General features: G+C 38.3%; 2 protein-coding genes across 2 annotated transcripts in view; both read left to right on the plus strand.

The window, feature by feature from the left end:
• Positions 1-2,307: 2,307 nt before the first annotated feature.
• On the plus strand, positions 2,308-6,434 carry Tex30 (testis expressed 30; the record flags this gene model as incomplete). The annotated part of the gene is given in 5 exon segments (XM_005374029.2): positions 2,308-2,381; positions 2,828-3,058; positions 3,805-3,856; positions 4,374-4,579; positions 5,357-6,434. Coding segments are annotated over 5 exon segments (678 nt in total). The 3' UTR covers positions 5,531-6,434.
• A 6,951-nt stretch (positions 6,435-13,385) lies between these two features.
• Ccdc168 (coiled-coil domain containing 168) overlaps positions 13,386-23,505 on the plus strand; it is a 23,807-nt gene continuing 13,687 nt past the window's right edge. Inside the window, 3 exon segments of the mRNA XM_013516846.1 lie at positions 13,386-13,867; positions 13,987-14,020; positions 14,110-14,149. Coding sequence (XP_013372300.1) covers positions 13,562-13,867; positions 13,987-14,020; positions 14,110-14,149 — 380 coding nt within the window. The 5' untranslated portion in view covers positions 13,386-13,561.

Consider the following 23,505-nt stretch of genomic DNA (forward strand, 5'->3'; position numbering starts at 1 on the left):
CGCCGGGCGCGCGCGTCTGAGCAGCCGCGGCCCCGCGCGCCGTGGACCCGCCTCCTGCAGACCCGCTTCTCAGCCTTGCTTGCGTTCCCGCCTCCCACCGTGGGGTGGGCGGCGCTGCGCGGACCCCCGGAAGACTTGAACTCCAGGTCGCGTTCGCGTGTGCCCCGTGACAGCTGTCGCCGCGGTTGATGACACGCAAACGCCTTTCAGCCAAAAGTCGAGTTTTTATGGCCCTCGGATCCCTTAACGCAGGATGTGGCCAGGGATTGTGCACGCGAGGAGTGGTGCGGGACATGTGCGCGCGCTGTGTTGGATTCAGCTCACACCTGATGGCTGCGGGGTCACGGTATCTGGGGAAATTCGGTGTTGTTTTCTCCGCTTACAGTGAAGACGTCGAGGCGGAGCCAGGCCTCGAAGCCTCCCTTATCAAAAACCAAAGGCAGAGATTACAGCACGGGAGCAGGTTGCCTTGAGGTTGTGTGAGGGGACAATGGCAGTGTTTGTGAAGTCGTCAAGGCCATGTGCACGAGTTGTGCTGAACAAGCTGTTCATCAGGAAGTCTGCAGGAGAGGAGAGTTTTCCCAAAACAAGACACCAAGCCCTGTGTTACAGAATGGTTGAGATAGTGTTGGAAACACGCTGTAATTTTACTCCCTCCTGAAATCTCACAAAAAAAATTGTAGATAAGGAACTTTTTTGAAAAGACATAAACCCACATAGGGAAATTATCAAATAATGGGCTCTAGGGAGCAAATGTCTTAACAAACCGTAACGTAATCCTACACCAGCAGCAGGGAATGGTATAAAATAATTCCATATAAATCACAGAATCTTGAAAATGCATAGAAACTGTCAGCACCCTTCACCTTTGGATCAGGGAGTGAAGAGGGTGGTGCTGGGGAGGGAAGGCTTTAATACAAAGGGAATAGGTGAAATCTTTAAAAGAAGCAGTTAAATAGCTAGATCCTGTCCCCATTTCACCTTTTTAAGTACCTTTCCAGTTGTTAGAAGACTTAGATGGAGGCTTTTTATCTTGACAAAGTAGGGGGTTTTTGAACTGTGGGACCCAAGGCATATTCCTAGAGGTACCTTTCTGAAAATAGAGACACTAAAGACTAAATTCCTTCATGCCCTTCCATTTCACTTCCAGAACTTTTGAGGCAGATTAATGCCTTCCAGGCTCAAATAAGAGAATTCTGCAGTGAGCAAGTAAGAGAAAGATACTCCGGTTACACTGATTGCTCCTGAGAATGGAGAACTGTGTGGCTGGAGAGGGGAAAGAATGTTTACTTTTTTTTTCTTTTAAAATTTTGTGCCATGTGCAAGTTGCTATATAAAACTACAGTACAGCCTGGAAAGATACCTAGAAAGTGGGGAAATCTTCAGCCAGGAAATCTGGGTGCACGGTAGAAGTATAATGGGAGAGACATTTGCACTGTCCTTGATGTCTTTCACACTTTGAACTGTTCATTCTCACCTATTAAATGAATGCTAATGGAGGCAAATGGGTCATGTATGGAGATTCTCATGTTGACTGTATCCTGAAAACTGAAAATTCTCTGAGTACGAAGGAATATTGTATAACGGTCCCAAAATTTCAGTGATTTTCAATCATGCTCAAAGTTCTGCCGGTCATCAGTGGTTTAGATCCTGGATGGGCCAGTCTGGATCCAGACTTTAGTTTGCCCCTCCTCTCTGCTCCACATGTCTTTGTTCCGGGATACAGGCTGAAAATGCAAAACTGCCTGGAGTGTGTCTCCCTCTCAAAGTGAAAGTGCAAGAAGGTTTCTGAGAATCTGCTGTGTCTCCACTCAGAAGTGGCACATTGAATCTTTATGTATATTCCATTAGTTAAAGCACATCTCATGGCCAGACCCAAAGTCAGTAGGATGAGATGCGTGTTCTGCCTCCAGGGAGGCACACTTCTGTTTCAGGAGAGCAGGATAATGAGTGTGACCACGAGTTAACAGATGTAGAAAAGTGAGGTTGAAGATAGTTGAGAATGAAAGTGCTTACAGAAATGTGTGTTGTGTATATGTTTTAAAAATGAGTATTTTTGCCAACATAGCACCCTACTTTGAAGTGAATTGCATTTCTCTTACATGACATCTGCTGGCCCCACATGTCTCTAATCAACTTTGAGTGCCCAAAGAACCCTGTAAGTACCGTGTGATGAAATACAATACATGTGAGGACACAGGTTTTCAGAGAAGTAGTTCTGAATAGGCGTATTTCAGCTACCGAGTGTGTTCTTTTGTCGTACCCGTGTCTAACAACTCACCTTTCACAACAGAATTTTCTTTTCAGGGAGATGGCCTTTGCTTCTCAGATGTAATGCACTTTCCGTTTTTTATTCAACAGTGAAAATGAGTCATACAGAGGTAATACTTTCATATGTTCTGTATCATCAGTTTTCATTTATTTACTAACTTACTTGGTAATCACATAGCTGCAGGTTACTTTTATTTTCATCTTGCCCTGTGAAAGGCGGGACTCCTAATGGAGCCGATTGCCTGAGTTCGAATCCTAGGGAGGAGCTGTATAACCTTGGGCAAGTTACTTAACTCAGTGTGCCTTATCTATAAAACAGAGAGACTAATACTGCTTGCCTCATAGATTATGAAGATTTAAATGCGTTAACACATATAAGGCACTTACAGTACATAACATACAGTAAGCAGTATATGTTAACTGTTAGTATTACTTTTTATCTGTAGACCATGACTTCAGTCCTGACTTTCACAGAACAAATAGGTATAGCGATTCAGTTGTCTGAATAGTCAAAGGAGTAATTTTATTTTAATCCCTTTATTCTCTTGAATTTTAGGTTAAATTAAAAATACCTTTTGGAAATAAATTACTGGATGCTGTTTGCTTGATACCTAACAAGAGCGTAACATACGGAATAATTCTTACACATGGAGCGTCAGGAGATATGAATCTTCCTCACCTGATGTCACTAGCATCACATCTTGCATCTCATGGGTTTTTTTCCCTGAGATTTACCTGCAAAGGCCTTAATATTGTACATAGAATTAAGGCATATAAAGCAGTTTTGGTAAGAAAATTTATTTATCATTACTTTAAGACTTGGTTTTAAATTAATAAATTTAAGGCAAATTTTGTTAGCAGTCATTGGTTTTACTGAAAAATCTTCTAATGAGATCCTTAAAAGTTTCCAACAGTACCCGAAGGCTGTTGAGCGGTCAGATTTCTCTCTTTTTTGCCATCAGTTGGTGTCCATGGAGATGAATGCTTACATCATAAATGTTCCTCCATGATACTGCCCAGGAAGGTACTTATGATTTTCTCACTGGAATTGTATAACTTTAGAATATAGTTCTGACATTTGGAATACTTTACCATATTGTGCATGTGCAAATTGGACAGTGTTTCTGTATATTTATATTTTTCAGAAACATTGCTTAAAATCAACTAAATTATTTTAAGCTTGCTAAGTTTTCCAGAGCTTTACATTACATGTTAGTATTATAAATTTTGTTATTAATTGGAAGCCTCTTCTGGCCTTTTAAAAATAATTTGTCTAGAAATACTTTATTGCTTGAATATTTTTATGAAAGAAATTCATTTTTTCTCACACATTTGTATTACCCAGCATGTGATTTAATAGTGAAAAGATGACCAGAAGAGGTAAGGAGAATTTTTCAAGAAGAATCTTTTAAGATTTTGTGGTTCTTTGTGTAGGTTTTCATACATGTGAGGAATGATAAGAAATAATGTCTTCACTGTTTGGGGGAAGTATTACATAGAAGAATTCATAAACCTTTGGTTATTTTCATCTAGAATTACCTGAAGACCTCAGGAGAATACAAACTTGCAGGTGTTTTCCTTGGAGGTAAATTGCAAAGCTTATGAATTGTTGTTAATGACCCATTTTAGTATTAAAATTGATAACAGGGAGTTAATATAAGAATTATTTTATGTTTTGGTAAGTGACTGCCTTGATATTAAAGTACTCTACATATTTAAAGCAAATATAAACTGCATGTTATAACTTAAAGATGTCTCCTTTTATTTATATCTTTGAATCACTGTCTTGTAAATTATTTTTTCACAAGGAATGTCGTCACTCTTTTAAGTATTCAAAAAAATTTGCTTTTTTTCAAAATTTGACTTACGCTTGAACAGTGTTTTGGTTTCCACTTAAGCTTGAACAATGTTTTGCTTTTCGTAAAGCTGTAGGTTTCATTATAGGTATTATAGATTTGTTAATTATCATCTTTTGAAGTTATGTAGTTTTCTCAGTTAACAAAAATGTTAAAGAGTAAATAAAATTAATTTTGCCACGTTATCACTGCTACTTCATGTACATGTTTATATTTCACACTGAACTTAATTTTAATTGATGTTAGGTCGTTCCATGGGCTCAAGAGCAGCTGCTTCTGTCATGTGTCATGTTGAGCCAGGTGAAGCTGATGGTTTTGTTCGGGGTCTCATTTGCATTTCTTACCCACTGCACCATCCAAAGCAGCAGCATAAACTCAGAGATGAAGACCTCTTTCGTCTAAAAGATCCTGTACTGTTTGTATCAGGCTCTGCAGATGAAATGTGTGAAAAGGTGAATTACAAATTGATGTTTGTGTGAATGAGAAAAAAAGTGAAAGCAAGTATCTTGGGAGGAAGCTATTACCTGCAACATTCAGTCCTTTAAAAAGAGATAGTTTATCTATTATAATTCAAATCTATTTGTCTATTATAATTCGAAGGTATTGAATCTGTTTATCTCTTTAAAAAAAGAACTTCCATTATATTTTGTCTAACTTGTGTAATGCTAGACAATTAATGCTAATCTAATGCTAGTTGTCCTTTTGTTAGGCTGTTCTTTGAAGAACCTAAAAATATAAGCAAATGAATAAAATGTATATTCCTAGAAAGACTTGGTAAATGGATTAAGCCTTATTTTTGGAAATGAAAGATTTATATCTGAGTGTTACCATTTCTGGAGCGCACATTATCCTTTCAACATTCTGACTGATCGTTACAAAACTGACTCTTGAGAAAGGATTGACTTGGCAGCGTCCGTCCTTTACTGAATAGTAGTATTAGGAAACTGTTCTTTTGCCAAGCGTATGATTTACTTGGAAAAAGATTTTTTTTGTTTTTGTTTTTTTGTCAATAACAAATGCTTGATCCGTCCTTTCATACCGTTGTGCCTGAGTGCATTGGGCTGCCATTTCTGTGGACGTTTCCTTAGGCATTCCATTGCCTAGAAAGTTATCTGAATAGTAGGTAATGAGTACTTGGTGAGTAGGTATTGGTATGCACTGGCGGAGAGAATTTTTTCTATTAAATGTCAAAACAGTATGTCTAGTACCCTCTTTGTTTCTCTCCTTAGAACTTACTGGAGAAGGTGGCACAGAAAATGCAAGCTCCCAATAAGATCCACTGGATTGAGAAGGCAAACCATTCCATGGCAGTGAAAGGACGGTCAACAAATGATGTTTTCAAAGAAATAAATACACAGATTTTGTTTTGGATCCAAGAAATCACTGAAATGGACAAGAAATAATTAGGTTAAAGCCATGTTATTTTGAATACAAACAGTTAATTTGATAAATAACAATATACCTCTCAGCATTGAGATATATTTCAGACTAATGTTCTTTAATGTTGCCCTATTTTTGAAACACATTTTAATTGTGAAATTAATATACTTTACAGATGTCTTTGAAAGTACTGTTATAGTTGTATGAAGATGATGTACAAATATTGAAGGTGGTCTAAATATAATTTATTTTTATTAGTATAGTTAAGTTTTGAAAAGATTAAACATTTGAATTTTGTTACAGTGGTGCTTTTGTCTTACTTGTATGAGAAAGTACTCCAGTTTTATGCAGTAGTGTCACCTTTGAAAGAGGGGTAGGAACTGGGATTGTTACTCGGTGGGAGAGTACTTGACCTAGCATGCACAAGGCCTTGTTTGAATTTCAAGCACTGCCAAACAAAAACCAAATCTGCTATATTAAATCTAATCAGAGATTTATAGAATATATTCATCTCTTCACCTCATCTTTTAAAGAATCTCAAGGGAGAAGAGTGGTGATATATTTCAAATATGGGATACCAAAAACTGCTTTTAGAATGAAGTAATAGCTTTCAAGAAGAGTTTACTGAAGTCCCATTAGAGGAGAAATATCATTCAGTTTACAAAGATGAGTAAACACTTGGAAACTAACAACATGGTATGCGAAATTCATGGGTAGCCACTCTGCAATTAAGGGGAGAATTAATGGCTAAATAGTACGACTAATGTGCTGTATCTAAGCAGAGTTAAGGCTTAATTTTATCTCGGGAAATTTGTTTCCTGAACTGAACTTTGCATAGTACTGAGTTATATATAAAAAACTGATGCATCCTATAAAGTACACAGGATGATGAGACCGATGCTAAATAAAGAAGTTTGTAATAAAGAATGGTGTTCTGAGAGATGTATCCATTCCCTTGCTTTCCTGTTGACTTTACGGTAGACCTTTCATACAGCCTTGGACGGCCTGGATGGGTTTCTGTGTTTTGAGGTTTCTCATTCTTTGCCCGGTAGTCAGTGGGTTTTAAGTGTTATTTTTTTTACTTTTTAAAATACAAGAAATGGAAACAACAATGTAGATATCAATATTCCAATCTTTTATATTGCAGAATGAAATCATGTACAACCAAAAATTTAAATTTCCTGTATCGCCCAGTATATTAGTTTTTTTTGGACTTCCTGAACAAGGCCTATATTTTTTAAGAAAAGTATAATTAAAAATAGTAAACATTTGAAATTTTAAGTATCAAAAGATGGTAAGTGGGAAATTCAGAGCTGTCAAGAATTATAATCACCGGTCTATTAAAAATTATAAATCAATTATGGAATAATAATATGGTGAACCAGAAATAAAAGTAATGTGAAATAAAAAGGACAGCTTATAAATTAGAACATGCTATACAGGTACAGTGACTAGATTTAAAAATTTATTAATCAAGCTATGCAATTATAACATTTACAAAATTAAAGTATGTGTTTGATATGCACATCAGTGACCAAACAAAGATCATGCTTAAGGAACTAAGGCATGTAGCTCAGTACTAGAGAGCTTCCCCAGCATGGGTTAGGCCCTGGGTTCAATCCTGAGCATTGCTAAAAAAAAATTACTTCAAATATGACGATAATATAGGTATCATTTAAAAGTTGATTTACCCTTGAGTTTCCTAGAGAAAATAATGTCTACTGCTGAAATGAACATTTAGAAAAAGGCTTCATCAATACATTCACAATATGCACATCCTTGAAGTTTTAGGTGAAACTCAAACAGTGATTGTCAGGACAGGGATAGTGGTCCTAGGCGTCATAAGTAGAAGGAGGGCTGTTGCCCTCTTAACTATCCTGTAATGCAGGAGCCCCAACAAATATTCTCTCCAAAATGTCCATAGTGCCCCTGTTGAGAAACTGTCCTAGATAAACTCGTTTTAAGATTCCTTTAAATGCTTCCAAGCCATTATCTGTTTCACCACACTACTGCCCTGTCCCACCCATGAAGACATTTCCTTCCTTCTAGTTCCTGAATCTTGGATTTTCAGTGTCTTAAAAATCTCGTGTTTTTGTTTGCCCTGCCATCACTCTATTAAAACTATCTGTTCTCATCTGTACAATTTCACTGGCCTGATTGGTTTTTCTACTTTACTATCCCCTTGCTGTGATACACCAATAGATACTTCCAGCTGGAAAACTTGATGAGTCTCCAGGGCTGTCTCCACAGTAGGACCCTACCAACAGTCCAGCCTTTCCCTCCTTTGTATTCTGACTCGTAACAGTGCTATAGCTAATCTGGATTATGCAAAATTGTAGAGGAAAGTCTGCCTTTCTTCCTGAAGCTTTGTCAATCTTTCTTACCAAATCTTACCCATCATTGAAGGATCTCAAAACAATTTTCCCCTTGTTTGTAGCTTTCATTTATTTGTTTCTGTGGTCCTTGGCTTGGAGGCCAGGGGCATTCTATTAGTAAACTACTTCCCAGGGCTTTTTATTTTTTTATTCTGATGTTGTGTCATTAAGTGGTCAGACTGGACTCAAGCTTCCCAAGTAGCTGGGATTATAGGCATATGCCATTGTGCCCATCTTTGGAAGTTTCCCTCGAATAACTCAAGCTTGTCTCTCCACCCCCCATGACAGACTTCTAGGACTATGGTAGAATGGTGAGCAGTGGCAAATCAGTCTGTCTGAGACTCAGAGTCCAGATGCTAGAATATAGCAACTTTAGTCATAGAAGGAGGGACATGGATCCCCAGGGCCCAGGAAGGGTGTGAGCCCACAGCAAGAGCAAGAAGAGACCTCAGTGCAGAAGGGGGACCTGCCAAACGGGTACTTCTCCCTGACTCCCAGCTCACACTGTGACAGGCATGGTGACTGCAGGTGACTGCAGAGGCCTCTACAGAGAAATACACCAGTGGAACGGAGCAGTGGATGCTGTGGGCTGCCGCCGCTGGTGAGTGCTTGCACTGCAGGCATCCAAGGAGAGGGCAACTGGTTGGATGCTGTTCTGGGAAGCGGCCAGCTGAATCGGGGACTCAGAGCAGATGTGGGTTGGCTTCATCTTGGGCCTCCTAGTGCCCAGAAAGTTGTGGCTGTGGAAGACGTACAGGGTCAGGTAGCCAAGTTCAAGCCAGCAAGAGACACCCACAGTATTGTGGGCTGAACAACTTGGGTCCCTGCCTCACAGCCAGAGAACAGGATCAGCCTGAACTTCTGTGGAGTTGAGAGCACAGGCTTGTTGGGATTATCCAGTTCACCACCCTAACTACTGCAGGCTTGCTGGGAACATCCAGGACAGATCTGGTCTCTGTCCGCCTCCTTTGGCTACTAGTGACAACAGAGACACACCCTGAAGTGGACATGTTCACTTTCCTTTCTTTGATTTTTTTTCTAGATTGTTCTTATTTTTTTGTGAGTGTGAACATCGATCTTAGGATTTTTTTGTTTTGCTTTTGTTTTTATTTCTTCTTTCTTTCCTGTTATTGGCAACCCTTTCCATGGCACCGGTTATCAGGGATCCCTACAGTGAGTCCCCAGTTTCCTGCCCAGAGTTATAGCACATGGCAAGAAAGAAAAAGAGCAAGGAAATAGGGTTCTGGGATGATCAATGCTGGAACAAAGACCAAGAATCTCCAGCTAGCTACAATTTTATTAGCCAGTGCAGGAGGAAGGGTAGGGTGCTTTTCTTGGAATAGCATAGAAGCAGTGTGTCTTGGTTACTTTTCTCTCATTGCTGGGACAAAATACCTGATGCCCAAAATTAAGGAAGGAAAGGTTTATTTCACTTACAGTTTGTGGAGGTTTCAGTCCATACTTGGCAGGTTACAAGGCAGAGTGGCACATGGCAGAGGGCTACAGCTCATGGCGGCAGAACACAGCAAAAGCAACAAGTACTAAAAGCCAGGAATGGCCCGCAAGCAGCCTCTTCCTCTCCCTTACATATGCAAACTGTCCATGCCAGGGCGGGTGTAGCTCTCACACCCACAATCAATCAAACTCTAAAAGCCTGCCCCATGACCACCTGAGGCTTTGAGGGGGACACACAGACACAAACCATAACACAGTGGCTGAACAGGCAACTTTAACATCATGAAAGAAATAAGATTCATCCCCACACCTGGATACTAGTTTCCCCTGAATTGTCCTCCACAGACTTCATCCTGCTCTGTGAGCATTATGGCCTCATTGACCATCAAAATCTCAGCAGTGACTGAGAGGAAGTGGGATTTCTGCATACCAAAACCAGCCCACAAGGCAGGGCAGGGAGGGCCTCAGACAGATACTTTGTCACTTCTAATTTGTGGTCCCCAATATCCTGTCCTCTCCATCAGTTTGCCAAAGCTTGGGTAATCTTTCTTTCTCTTTCAGCCTTGATTCTAATTTCTTTCTCTTCTACTTCTCTATTTTTTGCTCTTAACTCTTTTAAATTTTCTCCTTTGAGGGTAAAATTGCTCTATTGAGGGGATATTTACTGTATATTATTTTTGCTTTGTTTTAGATTTTGTAATATAACTATAAATCTTGATCCTATGGTTGAAGGTGAGAAATTAATAGTTATCACAATTTGTCATTTTCTAGGCTGTGCTTGATGCTATTGTTATTACTACTTTAGCCATGGTTAAATAGTTGTGATCTGTTGTTCTTTGTATGCCAATACTGAGATTGACTAAGAGTCATAAGCAATACCACAGTCCTGTACCAAAGAACTGAGTGCTAGGCCAAACCCAGCAACTTCTCATCCCTGGTAAACTGAAGAGGTAGGATCTTGGGACAGACTCAAAGCCAAAATCCAGCTACAACTAGAATACATCTCTGAAAAGTAGTCATTTCCTAAGGAGGTCTCAATACTAGTAATAATACTACCTACCATAAGCAATTTAGAAGCATCAATGCAGAAAATAAATTTTTTAAAAAATAGAAAATGAGATGACACAGAAGCAAGATGCAGCACCAGACCTCCAGCTCATCAGAGGCAAATTCAGGTGGCAGTTAAGTGGAAGAAACCGAAAGCCACCAACCTGAACTTTTTGAAATGGTGGCAACAGAAGTAACAAAGTGGATGAATGAGGGTCTATAAAAAATCAGAAATAATGTCTCAGATAACTAAAGTAGTTTGTCTGGAGATATTAAGACCAACCAGCTGGCGTCATTATATTTCCCATTCTGCCAAAAATATTCAAAAAATCATCTATGGGGTCACTATTAGATTTAAATTTGACATGGGACCAGAGAGTTAATATAACCCCGAGGTAGGACAGTGAAGGTGTGTTGCTGGCCTTGCTAACTGAAGGCAAATTGTTTTTGATGGGTCTTACGGGTAGGTATGGAAAAGATGGCATTTGTGAAATCAGTAGTGTACCAAGTACCACAAGATGTGTTAATCTGCTCAAGCAAGGAAATCACATCTGGTACTGCAGCTGCAATCAGAATCACCACTTGACTCAATTTATAATAATTCACCATCATTATCCAGGACCTATCCCTTTTCTGCACAGGGCATATGAGAGAACTGAATGGAATGTGTTGGGAAGCACCATCCCTCCATCCTCCAAGTGCTTGATAATCTCTTGGCACTACTCTCTCTAATCCCTCCAGACATGAGATGTTGTTTTGGGTTTACTGTTTTACAAGGTAAATGCAACTCCGGTGGCTTCCTTCTGGCCTTTCCACCGTAATAGCCCTCACACTCCAGGTTAAGGAACTAATGTGAGGATTCCACTGAGTGCTAAGTATATCTATCCCAGTTACACATTCTGGAATGGAGGAAATAAAGACAGGAAGAATATGAGGTCCTACTGGACCCACTGTGAGTTGGACCTTTATTAAAACTTTATTGGTCGCCTGATCTCCATAGCCCCTACTCTTACTCAAGGGCCTCAGTGATGTTTTGGGTCTCCTGGAATCAGCATTAATTTAGAATCAGTGTCCAGTAGTTCCCAAAATGTCTTGTCATTTTCCTTCCTGCAATGTACAGTTACCCTGGTAAAAGGCCTTAGGTCCCTTTGGAGGAGGACAGAAGAAAGGTATGGTCATATAAAACTTTGGTGGTGCATCAGGCTCCCTCCTCAAGGAGACCCAGGCCCCCTTCATTCAAGGGGTCCTGGGTGTGAAAATGGGCTGAAATCTGGGAACTGGTCGAGGGGCTATGGTTCTCCACTGATACGATTTGAAGTAGGTGTCTGTTCATTTGCCCCTAAGTTTTTTTGATTATGCTGTATAAATCTAGTAAAACTTTAGTAGGCTTCTTATCTATTTCACTTTTGGGAACACCATGCTACTTAGCCAGTGACATAGGTCTATGTGTGTCAGACCACTTTGGTCATTGTTCTACTTCTGCTGTCCATTATGGAAAGTGTGCGCACCTTGCCTTTGGTGATTAAGTGCTGCCATGTGATCCCTGCCATCTGGGGTCCAGTTAAACCCATTACCCTTCAGCTTCCCAACTCAGTAACTGCAGTCCTACCATAAGGTCCGGTGTACAGGAAAGAACAATGTCAGGGTTCTTCAGGGATGCCGGTGCTCCGCTCATGAATCTGTTTCTCAGGGTGCTGGTGAAGGGTACATTTTCCAGATCATCCCAGGTTTAACATGACAGATCCACTCCAGCATTCCCATTTCCCTGAGCCTTGCATCCCCTTATCAGCAGTAAACCACGGACTATCAGGCAACTCTAACCCATTTATACTGAGCCATCTTTTTATCAACACTTCCGCCAATCAGCAGAAATAAACTATTAACATCCTTTTTGCCCCCTCTGTGAGCTGCAACATTCAAGTCAGAATCTGCTTAACAAGCCCATATCAACAAACTCAGCCTGATCCAAGTGTATGTTTTTGCCACCATTCTCCCATTCCCCTAAAATCCATTCCCACACTTGCTCTTCGGGCTTCTGCTCAGAACGGTTAGAAAGCTCAAGAAATTCTTTGGGAGAATAATGGACTTCCTCTTGGGTCACACTATGTACCTCAGCCTTAGGGGTCTTCTGTGATTTGAGCCTGGTTACAGGCCTAGAGGCAAAAGTAAGTGGTGAAGGTGGGTCCTCTGGAGTGTCAGCATTTTCGTGCTTGGTCAACACAAGATTAGTTTCCACAGGTATGAGGAGGAGACACCAACACAACAGGGGGTGGAGGTGGAGAGGCCTTCACCACTGTGGGTGGGAATAATCTCATTAGAGTCTAGGAGCTCAGCATCCTCAATCTCGTCGGGATCCCCCCAAACATCTCCATCCCAGGTTACTGGATCCCATGGTTTTCAGTACCCTCACCTTAACTTCAGACACCCTTCGAGGCTGAGTATTAAACTTACTGTATTTCAGCAAATCAAATTATGAGGGCCTGTTTTTAGGTTTCTGCAATCTCAGCCCTTCAACTAAAGCAGAGGAGGCTCTCTTTTAGGACAGACTTAGAAACTTTTACATTCTTTATGTGAGATTGGGGCTGGGAAATTGAATCTTTGAGCTCCTTCTTTTCCTTTATAATTTATCCACGGTTAGAAGACTTTACGTTTCCTATGCTTGTTTTTCCTTGGACTTGCTGTCAACGTTGCAAAAGGGAAATCCACCATGTCTAACTTTGGTTTAAAACATACCAGTAGGTTGGTGAAGGGGAACTTGTCCACAGAGCCCCCTAGCAAAAAGAAACATAAAATTAAGTGTTCTATTTTCAGAAATATAATTCAGGCAGCCTCCTAAAAGACAAATTATCATATATCCTACATAGTAGTGGAGGGAAATAATTATAATAAAAATTTAGTACAGTATTTAGCTGAAATTCAAATTATAAGGCAGTGCTAATGCAATTACACTGAGATTGTACATAGAATTATGTTTTTTATGAAATTAATAGGTGACTTTGAATTCAAAAACTACAGCAATGGACATGTCTCACCAGTGAATTTTGTGAGTGCTAAAGTAGCTGTGAGCTAAGTTAATGCCCACTGTGACACGGACCTCACTTAACTGAAGCTCAGAGCAGGCACTGCCTGCCTAATCCTGGAGATTTTCTCTGGCCGAGCTTTGCTTATGGCTATGAGATGGGCATACAAAACTTTTGGCAAGCACTTCTGAACGAGATATCTATCTATTTCACCAGTTTTAGAAAAAAGTCAACGCTATATGATTTCCTTAAAAGTAAAATTAGGAGTGTGTTGGAAGTTAGTACACTTTTGACTTCACAAGATTTTCTAGAATCCTGGATTTTTCAGAATCAGTGGGTGGCAATCATCCTTATAGTTTTTCTAATCGTTACCTTTGAGGTAATACTCACAAAAGTGTGGACATACTTTCAGAAAAAGACTGTGCCTCCAAAAAAGGAATGCTCATGTTCATTTTCCCAGAAGGTAAGAACATAGGGTTGACTTCTTCCTTTCCTATTTTTCAAAATTACACATATGTAAAATTTTTAAACTTATACTATTTGGATTACTTCTCTAACATTTTATTTCCTCCCTTGAAACAGAATGAAGACAGTCACCAGGAAAGGACAAAATTTGGTAAATACCAGTTTCATATTTTAATGTGATGAAACTTGATTAACCTGAATTTCTTGCACTGATACTATGACTTTTTAATTCCCATTTAGGTGTGAAGCATTGTGGAGATGTTGTTCATGCAGGAAGTAGGTAAGTGATATGTTCTGCAAATAAATAAAATAGATCGCTTACATTCTATTTAAAATTGCACTCATTTCTGAAATTTAGAAGATTTTCCCATATGAACAAGGGACTGCAGATGTTCTTTTCAACATTTGATCTAATGTGTCTTTTTGAGCAGTTGCTATGTTCTAAACTGTGTAGCAGCTTTTCATATACTATTAAAATTATCTCTTGATAGTTAATATATTATTTTTACTTATAAGTATTATCGTATTAGTGAAGAAAAATAAAGCTTAGAGAGGTTAAATAACTGATTTGATTTCTTACTGTAAGTTTTTTCTGTGCTCAACATAGAGTAGTAGTAAGCACCACTTCTTATAATTCACCCGAAGAAAATACTCATTTAGCAACTACTCTGGACCAGGATAACACTGAACTGTATGCTATGAGAGTGACATGAAAAGAGTTTATATAATCAGAATCTATCAGCATGCTGACAGTATCTCAGTGCTAGGGATTAAATATTGATGTTACAACTCTTGTTGCCATGGATATTTTCATTTTTTAACTGGAAAGCATTCAACAATCATTAGTTATCTACTGTTCAATGGACACCGATACTGGGACACACAGTAAGACAGTCTTTAAGAAGCACCTATTCTTGTGGAGTGACATGTGCAATAAAGGTTGGTTTTCTGACGGTATTGTAACACTGGGATAGAAATATAAGAACATTTGGGAGGTAGCTAAGCCAGCCTAGGGGCGTTGGGAATGGTTTCATGAAAGTTAATGCTGGAGCCAATCTTAAAAGGAGGAATGAAAATTAGCCTGAAAAAGAGGATTAGGAGCCTAGGGAAGGCATCCCAGGACATGAACAAAGGCAAGGAAACAAGAAACAGCAGGCTGTATGAAAAATGATGATTATTTCAGAGTTGCTGCAGTATTAACATTGAGTCAAGAAGCAGTGGGAGGTGAATGTGAGGAGTCAGATCACAGAGGACTTTTTACACCATGTCAAAAAGTTTAGAGCTAATTTTGTAGACGATAACTCCTAAAGTGCTTAAGTGTAGAGGTGCTTTGTAGTTCAACTAGAGCACTAGTTGATTTATGGAGGATAAATCTGAAGATTATTTGATGCTAGTCTAATTTCTTTCACTTGTCACATCATAGGCACGTTAAGATTTCTTCTGAGACAGAAAGAGACCACATTCATAGAGCTTTATTATAGTATATTATAATTGTTTTATTCTGCTACTGTTGTTCTCTCACTGTGTCTAATTTATAAATTAAACTTTAAGAGACTGCGGTATAGCTCAGTGTTGGAGCATTCACCTAACATAAGAGGCCCTGGGTTTGGTCTTGAATCTGTCATTAATTAATTAAACTTATCATGGGAATCACATGTATAGGAAAAACATAGTATATGCAAGGTTTGGGATTATCTGTAGTTTCATGCACCCCTGGAGTCTTGGAACATATCTCTGAAGATGAGGGAGACCATGACATTAATGTTCTGGTGGTGGTAGTCGGGGGGGAGGATTAGAGAAGAGCTACGTTCAAACCCTCAAACACTAGCATATGCTCATGAAAAAAACAAAAATATTGGGTTTTAAAGGATCTAGGTTTATATCATAGTTTTGCTTCTTACAATGGCATAGTATTGAGCTAGTGATTTAAACTCACTGTACCTCTATTTCTTATTTTAAAAAGAAGGTTAGAAGAATTACCTCTCAGGGATATCATAAAGATAAGTTAAAATGTGTGAAACAGAGCAAAAATATTTTCCCCCAGGCACCAGAATCTGTTTTGGGGACATAGCAATATTTGGAATAGCATCTTAACACATTATTTTGAAATAGAAAAGCTTGAATATTGGTAGAAGCGTAGGCAAAAAAAAAAAAAAAAATGAGTAGTGCACAGCTCTAGGGACTCAGTGAATAGACGCACACTTTCTTGGTGTGTGATGAGAGGCAGGGCTGGGCAGAAAGCAGCAGGTGCCGTGAGATGGTGTGAGGCTCGGGACCAAATGGCACAAAGGAAGAGACCAGTGTTCAAACCCGGAAATCACGGGGAACCAAGCTGGCCAGGTGGTCTCAAGGAGAAAAGCCAACTCTTGTTCTTACAGTCGAGTTAGGGAATGATGTAGGGTTGACCTCATCCACAGAGGCTTATTCATGGGTCAATTTGCCACCAGTTACCTGGCTTTCAAAACTTGAATCTGTCACTAATTGGTTACTTTCAGAAGCACATTTCCTGAAGCAAGTTATCACTGATTGATAAAAGCAGATTTGGTGCGTGTCATTATGACTGTTAGACTACTGCTGATCGCTTTGCATCCAGTTCTGGTTCTTCTCACTACGGCTATAAAACTGTTAGCCTTTCATAAGCATTAAGATGTTCATTTTAAAATCTGAAAGGCCAGAAGCCAAAGGACATTTCACAAATGGTAGAACTATCCAATGTATAGAATCTAATATTTAGAATACTTCTAATCCTACATGGAATTGGAGAATGGTTTGTTCAAAGACTTCTTTATGCTAGGATTAGATCAGGCCCATCGCTAGCTAAGTGAAACCTGGAATTCATGTGTTAGATCAAGCCTAGTCATCTAAGCTCAAATATATCATGATCTTTAACCCAAACCCAAATTTTGAGTTGGTTTAAGGACCAAACTTGCTACCAAGGGCTACTTACTAAAATTAATGCATCGATAACAAACGTGTAAAGACAGCCTGTATTAGTCTGCTGGGGCTGTCATTACAAAATACCACAGATGAGATCCCATAAACAATATAAACTTATTTCTCATGGTTCTGGTGATGAGCCCAATGTCAGGGAGTCAATATCCGGTTTGGTTTCTCCTGAGGTCTCCTTCCTTAGCTTGTAGGTGAGCACTTTCTTGTGTCCTCCCATAATCTTTTTTCATCACGCAATGTCTTTATCCAGATTTCTTCTTCTTAATAAAAGTTAACCCAAAGCTCTTGAGTCAGAGATCTCCAAAAGAATAGGGTTTCTTGTACCATTACAGATGCCAGCCAGGAAGTAAAGACCGGTCCTGTGACATGTTCCCATCACCCTTAGCAACAAGGCTAGGGAGCAGCTGGAAAATCATTGTTTGGGCCAGAGTTAAGAGCACATTTTAATAATGAAAAGTGGGAGGCAGAAGGCCCAAGTTCTTCAGGGTGTTTAGGTTTCAGATGCGAGGACTGGGACTGTGCGAAGCAGAAAGCTTTGGGAGGAGGTGTCCAGGAGAAGTCAGTGTTGCTTCTGGACTGGGCGGGGTGATAAGCACGATGCAGTGACACCTAGGGAGTCATAATGGGCTTGGGGTTAAGGTTTTCATGTACATTTAAGAGTATGAGAAGCCTTGCTATTCTTTTTGGTCTGTAGCTTGTTAACAGATTAACCAACCCCCTCCTCATTCCTCTCTCCCATCCTCTGGACCTTTGTAATTAAATCTAGGATATTCACAATTTCCTCCTATTATGAAGGCATTAGACATATGGTATTAGGGCTCCACCCTAAGGGATTACTTTAATTCTGGTACCTTTTAGAGGCCTAACCTCCAAATACAGTCATGTTGATTAGAGCACAGCTATAGACCTAATTAAACATTAATTCACTATGTTAAAACCCTAGCTGCAAATATGGCCACATCCCAAGGTCCTAAGGATAAGGAATTCATTATATGAATTTGTAAAAAAACAATTCGGCCCATAACAGAGCCTACATATTGGAGGTTAATAAATAACAATTGAGGAAACCTTAAAACTAATGTTTTTAAAATATTTGCCTAGTATTCTTGTGCTATCAGTGAACACATATAATCACTACTGTAACCTAAAATACACACAAGTTCTAATTAACCAAATCTGAATTAATGAGATGTTATTATATAAGTAATCATTTAGCACAAATAATTTCTATGGCTTAGTAGATCATGATGATTTCATATACTGTCTTCACTACTTTATTCAGCAGCGTTACTTAAAAGTAAGGTCATGCTCCCAGTAAACTATAAGGTCACCTGTGTTCCCAAAAGAAGTAGCTAGTGAGTTATCTGACCTAGTTTATGAGATGAAGTTTTTGATTTTGGGCTTGTCTTTCCATAAGACAGTGATTTTCAAAATCTGTCATGCATTGGAGTCACCGGCAGGACTTGCTAAAACTACAGTTCCTGGGCTACATCACTGGACCTTCTGATTCCACAAGGGCAGCGGAAGCTTCGTCCAAGAATCCATGTATCTAACAAGTTAGACAAGAGTTCTCCAGAGAAATAGATCTATCTATTGATCATCTATCTATCTATCTATCTATCTATCTATCTATCTATCTTCTTTGGAAATTGACCCATACAGTTTTGGTGTATGGACTAGCAAGTCCAAAATATGCAGTTTGAAGTGCAAAGATTGTCTTGTCAGAATTTCCTTTTGCTCTGCAAAGGTCGGTCTTTCATCCTATATAAGTTGATAGGATGAGGCCTACCCACATTAGAGAGAGCAGTCCACTTTACTCAGAGTTTGCTTGTTTAAATGTTAATCTTATCCCCAAAACAACCTCACAGAACTACCCACAATAGAGTCTGAGTACATATCTGGGCAGCGTGATCCAGCAAGCAAGTTGACACATAAAGTAACCATCACCCTAAGTAATATTGATGCTATTAGTCTGAGCAATTACTCCAATAAAACCAACAATTTGAGGCGGATGGACGTTGGCAAGTTCACTCTTGTGATCATTTCTCCAACTCAACCTTGTACTCAGGAGCACTTCTCCAAAATGTAGCCTTTTCTGTGCACCCTAAACAGTGGATGCGGAGGTCATCTAGACTACCTGGAGAGGCCAGAGTCCACGTTATTGGACATTCTTCTGTCGTACCTACTAAATTTTTAAAAGAATGTTTTCTTCTTATAAAACTTTTGTATAGTGAACAGAGACAACTGATATTATTTCTTAAAGAATATAATATTGCCACTGTGATTCACTGCTATCAAAAATAGAGAGCAAGGAAAATTCTCTCATTCTCTGAAAAATAAGTGATTTACTTTACTTCATCAGTTGACTGTTTACTAATTGAAAGCAATTAGGTAATAAATTCTTTTGCTTCAGATTAGTTTTTCAAAAGAGAATAAAAAAAACGATAGAGAATTTCAAAACAAGATGATGAGAAATCAACAATGGTTATTGTATTGCATATTGTTATCTTCAAAGTAGTTACTCAGATTACCAGATATAGGCATGTAAAATTGATCAAACAATATAAGCACTAACTGTTCCCATCAATGAAATATTAGTAGTACAATTATCTCAGCTATGGAGTGTGTGTGTGTGAGTGTGTGTGTGTGTGTGTGTGTGTGTGTGTGTTTTTCCCTCCTTTTTTCCTTTCTCCCATACCAGTTCTTTCCTTTTAAGCAGTTTCTTTCCATTTCACTATATCTATTGTACCTTTGGATTTTATTTATACTTTGAGTTTCCTACACTAGGGAGACAATACAATGTTTACACATACAAGTCTGATTTATTTGATTTATGAGTATGGTCTCTAGTTGCATCCATTTACTTATACAAGCATCAAGTTTATCTTTTGTTATAACTGAGTAATACTCCATTATATAAAAATACCACATATTTTTTATTCATTCCTCAGTTGATGGGCATTTGTGTTGTTTCCAAGATTTACCTTTAACAAATTGTGCTGCTATAAACATGGGTGCACATACATCACTGTGGTATGATATTTTCTATTCTTCTGGGAAAATACCCAGAAGAGGAATAGCTGGGTGTAATGGCATTTCTAATCCTAGTTTTTTGAGGAATCTCCACACTGATTTCCACAGTGTATTTACCAATCTCCACTCCCACCAACAGTGGTGAAGGGTTTCTTTTTCCCACAGCCCCAACAGCATTTGTTATTGGTTGATTTTTTGATGTCAGCCATTCTTTCTGTGGTGAGATGGAACCTCAGTGTTGTTTAAATTTGCATTTCTCAGATGACAATGATGTTGAACATTTTTTCAGATATGTATTTGCCATTTGTATTTCTTCATCTGAGAAGCGTGTATTCATCTAAGATGCCCATTTTTGGATTAAGTCTTTGAATTTTGGGGGTCTAATTTTTTAAATTCTTTATATGTTCTAGATAGAAGTCCTTTTGTTTGAGGGACAGTTGGCTAAATTTTTTTCCCAATTTGTGGGTTTTTCACTCTGCTGGCAATTTTTTTTTTTTTTTTTTTTTTGATGAGCGAAAGCTTTTTAATAAGATGAGGTCCCAGTTGTTGATTCTTTGAAGTATTTTTTGTGCAGTTGAGTTTTTGTTCATGAACTCTCTGCCTACTCCTATGTCTTCAAGATTTCCACCTATTTTCTCTTCAAGTAACTTTCATGTTTCTGTTTTAATATTTAGATCTTTGATCCGTTTTGACTTTAGTTTAGTGCATGGTGATAGACTGGGGTCTAGTGTTAGTCTTTGGCATGTGGAAAGCCAGTTTTAATAGTACCATTTTATGTTTGGCCCCTTTGTCAAAGATAAGGTGGCTAAGTGTGTTTGGAATTGTGTCTGCATCATCTAATCTGTTTCATTGACCCTCAGGTCTGTTTTTTTTTTTTTTTTGCCAATACTGTGCTGATTTTATCCCAGTAGGTTTGTAGTATACTTTCAAGTCAGGGATTGTAATGCCTCCTGCTTTGCCTTTGTTGCCCAGGATTGCTTTTGTTATTCTAGGTCTCTTTTGGTTCCAGATGAATTTTAGGAATGTTTTCTCTAGTTCTGTGAGGTATACTGTTGGTATTTTGATTGTGATTACATTGAATGTGTACAACAGTTTTGGGAGTATGGCCATTTTCTCAATGTTGTTTCTTTCTATCCATGAGCAAGGGATATCTTTCCATTTTCCTTTTTTTAAAATCTTTCCATTTTCTGAAATCCTCTTTGATCTCTTTTTTTAGAGTACTGTAATTTTCACTGTATAGATTTTTTTTTACTTCCTTTGTTAGATTGATCCCTAAGTATTTCATTTGTTTGGATGCTATTGTGAAAGGTATGCTTTTCCCAATTTCTCTCTCAGTGAGTTTGTTGTTTGTGTACAGGAATGCTATTGATTTTTGAGTGTTGACTTTGTATCCAGCTATGCTACTGAATTTGGTTATTAAAGCTAGAAGTCTTTTGGTGGAGATTTTGGGGCCTTCTATATAGAGTATCATGTCATCTTTTCACTTTTTCCTTTCCTCTCTTTATTGCTTTTATTTTTTTCTCCTGTCTAATTGCTTTGGCTAATGTTTCCAGAACTATATTGAACAGGAGTGGTGATAGTGGATATCCTTGTCTTTTTCCTCATTGCAGGGTGAGTGCTTTCAGTTTTTGTCCATTTAGTACAATGTTGGCTGTTCATTTGTCATATAGTTTTTATCAGATTGAGGTAAAGACCATCTATTCCAATTTTCTGTTGGGTTTTTATCATGAATGAGTGTTGGACTTTATCAAAAGCTTTTTCTGCATGTATTCAGATGATTGTGTGATTTTTGTCTTTGGCTCTGTTGATATGGTTTATAACATTTACTGATTTTCATATAATGAACCATCCATGCATTTTTGGGATGAATTCCAGTTGGTCATAGTGTATAATCTTCTTTTTTTTTTTTTTGTACCAGGAATTGAACTCAGGACCTTGTGTTTGCCAGGCAGGCACTTATGCCACTGAGCTATATCCCTGGCATTAATCTTCTTGATGATCTGTGTATTCTATGTGCTGATATTTTATTGACAATTTTTGCATCTATGTTCATTAGGGAAATTGGTCTGTTGTTCTCTTTTTGGGTTGGGTCTTTCTATGGTTTTGGTGTCAGTAATAGTTGTCTCCAGGAATGAGTTAGGGAGAATTACTTCCCTTTCAATTTCATTTAAGAGTTTGAGGTGTGTTGGCATTAAACCTTCTGTAAATTTCTTGTAGAATTCAGCTGTGAATCCATCAGGACATGGGCTTTTCTTTGTTGGTAAATTTTTAAGCACCTTTTCAATTTTATTGACTAATATTGGTTATTCAGAATTTTTACATCTTCTTGATTCAGCTTTGGTAATCATATGTTTCTAGGAATCTGCCCATTTCTCCTGTTTTCCATCCTATGAGAGTAAAGATTTTCAAAGTAGCTATTGATGACCTTCTGAATTTTTATAAGATCTGTAGTGACATCATCCTTTTCATTCCTTATTGCATGAATTTGAGTTTTTTCTCTTTTTTGATAAGGTTGGCTAGGGGTTTATCAATTTTATTAATTCTTTAAACAAACCAACCCTTAGATTCATTAATTCTTTCTATTGTTTTCTTAGTCTCCTTTGTGTTACTTTCTGCTCTGATCTTTATAATCGCCTCCTTCTTTGGGCTTAGGACATGACTTGCTCTTTTTCTAGAAGTCTGAGGTATAGCACTATATTTTTTAATTGTGCTCATTTTGTTTTCCTGATGTTAGAAATTTTCCTCTGAGGACTGCTTTCATTGTATCCTACAGATTCCCTTAAGTTGTATTTGCATTTTCATTTGATTGTAGATATTGTTTAATTTCTTATTTAATTTCATCTGTGACCCATTTGTTGTTCAGGAGGATGTTATTCAATTTCCTTGTGTTTATGGAGTTTTTGTGGTTTCTTTTGTCAATAATTTCCAACATCATTGCACTAAGATCAAATAATAAGCATTGGATAATTTCAATTCCTCTGCATTTACTTAATCATGTTCTATGGGCTAGTATATGGTCTATTTTAAAGAATGTCCTGTGTGCAGCTGAGAATGTGTATTCTGATATTATTGTGTGGAACACTCTTTGTAAACATCTACTCAGTCCATTTGTTCACAAGTTTGGTTCAGATTTATTATTTCTTGATTATTTTTTGTCCAGTTGACCTATCTGTTTGTTACAATGGAGTGTTAAGCTCCCTGGTTGCAATTGTGTTATCACCTGGTTTTTCATGTCTGTTGAAATTTGTCTTGGGGTTGGGGATATAGCTCAGTGGTACAAGTGCCTTCCTGGTAAGCATAAAGTCCTCAGTTCCATTCTCAGTACGCCCCAAAAAGGAAAACAAAAACATTAAAATTTGTCTTATATAGTTGGGTCCTCCACTATTTGGTACATATATATCTATTATTGTTATCTCTTCCTCTTGAAGTTATCCCTTAACAAGTATGTAGTGACCTGCCTTGTATCTTTTGATATTTCCTGATTTGAAGTTTACATTATCTGCAAATAGAATAGCTACCCCTGATTTTTCCTGGATTCCTGTCACATGGAGTATTGTTTTTCATCCTCTGAATTTCAATCTATGAATTTCTATTTGAACTAAATCTGTTTCTTGTACACAGCATATTATTGGATTTTGTTTTTTTTTTTTTTTT

The sequence above is a fragment of the Chinchilla lanigera genome, unplaced genomic scaffold (genome assembly GCF_000276665.1).
Source record: "Chinchilla lanigera isolate Chin_1 unplaced genomic scaffold, ChiLan1.0 scaffold00003, whole genome shotgun sequence".
Lineage (NCBI taxonomy): Eukaryota > Metazoa > Chordata > Mammalia > Rodentia > Chinchillidae > Chinchilla > Chinchilla lanigera.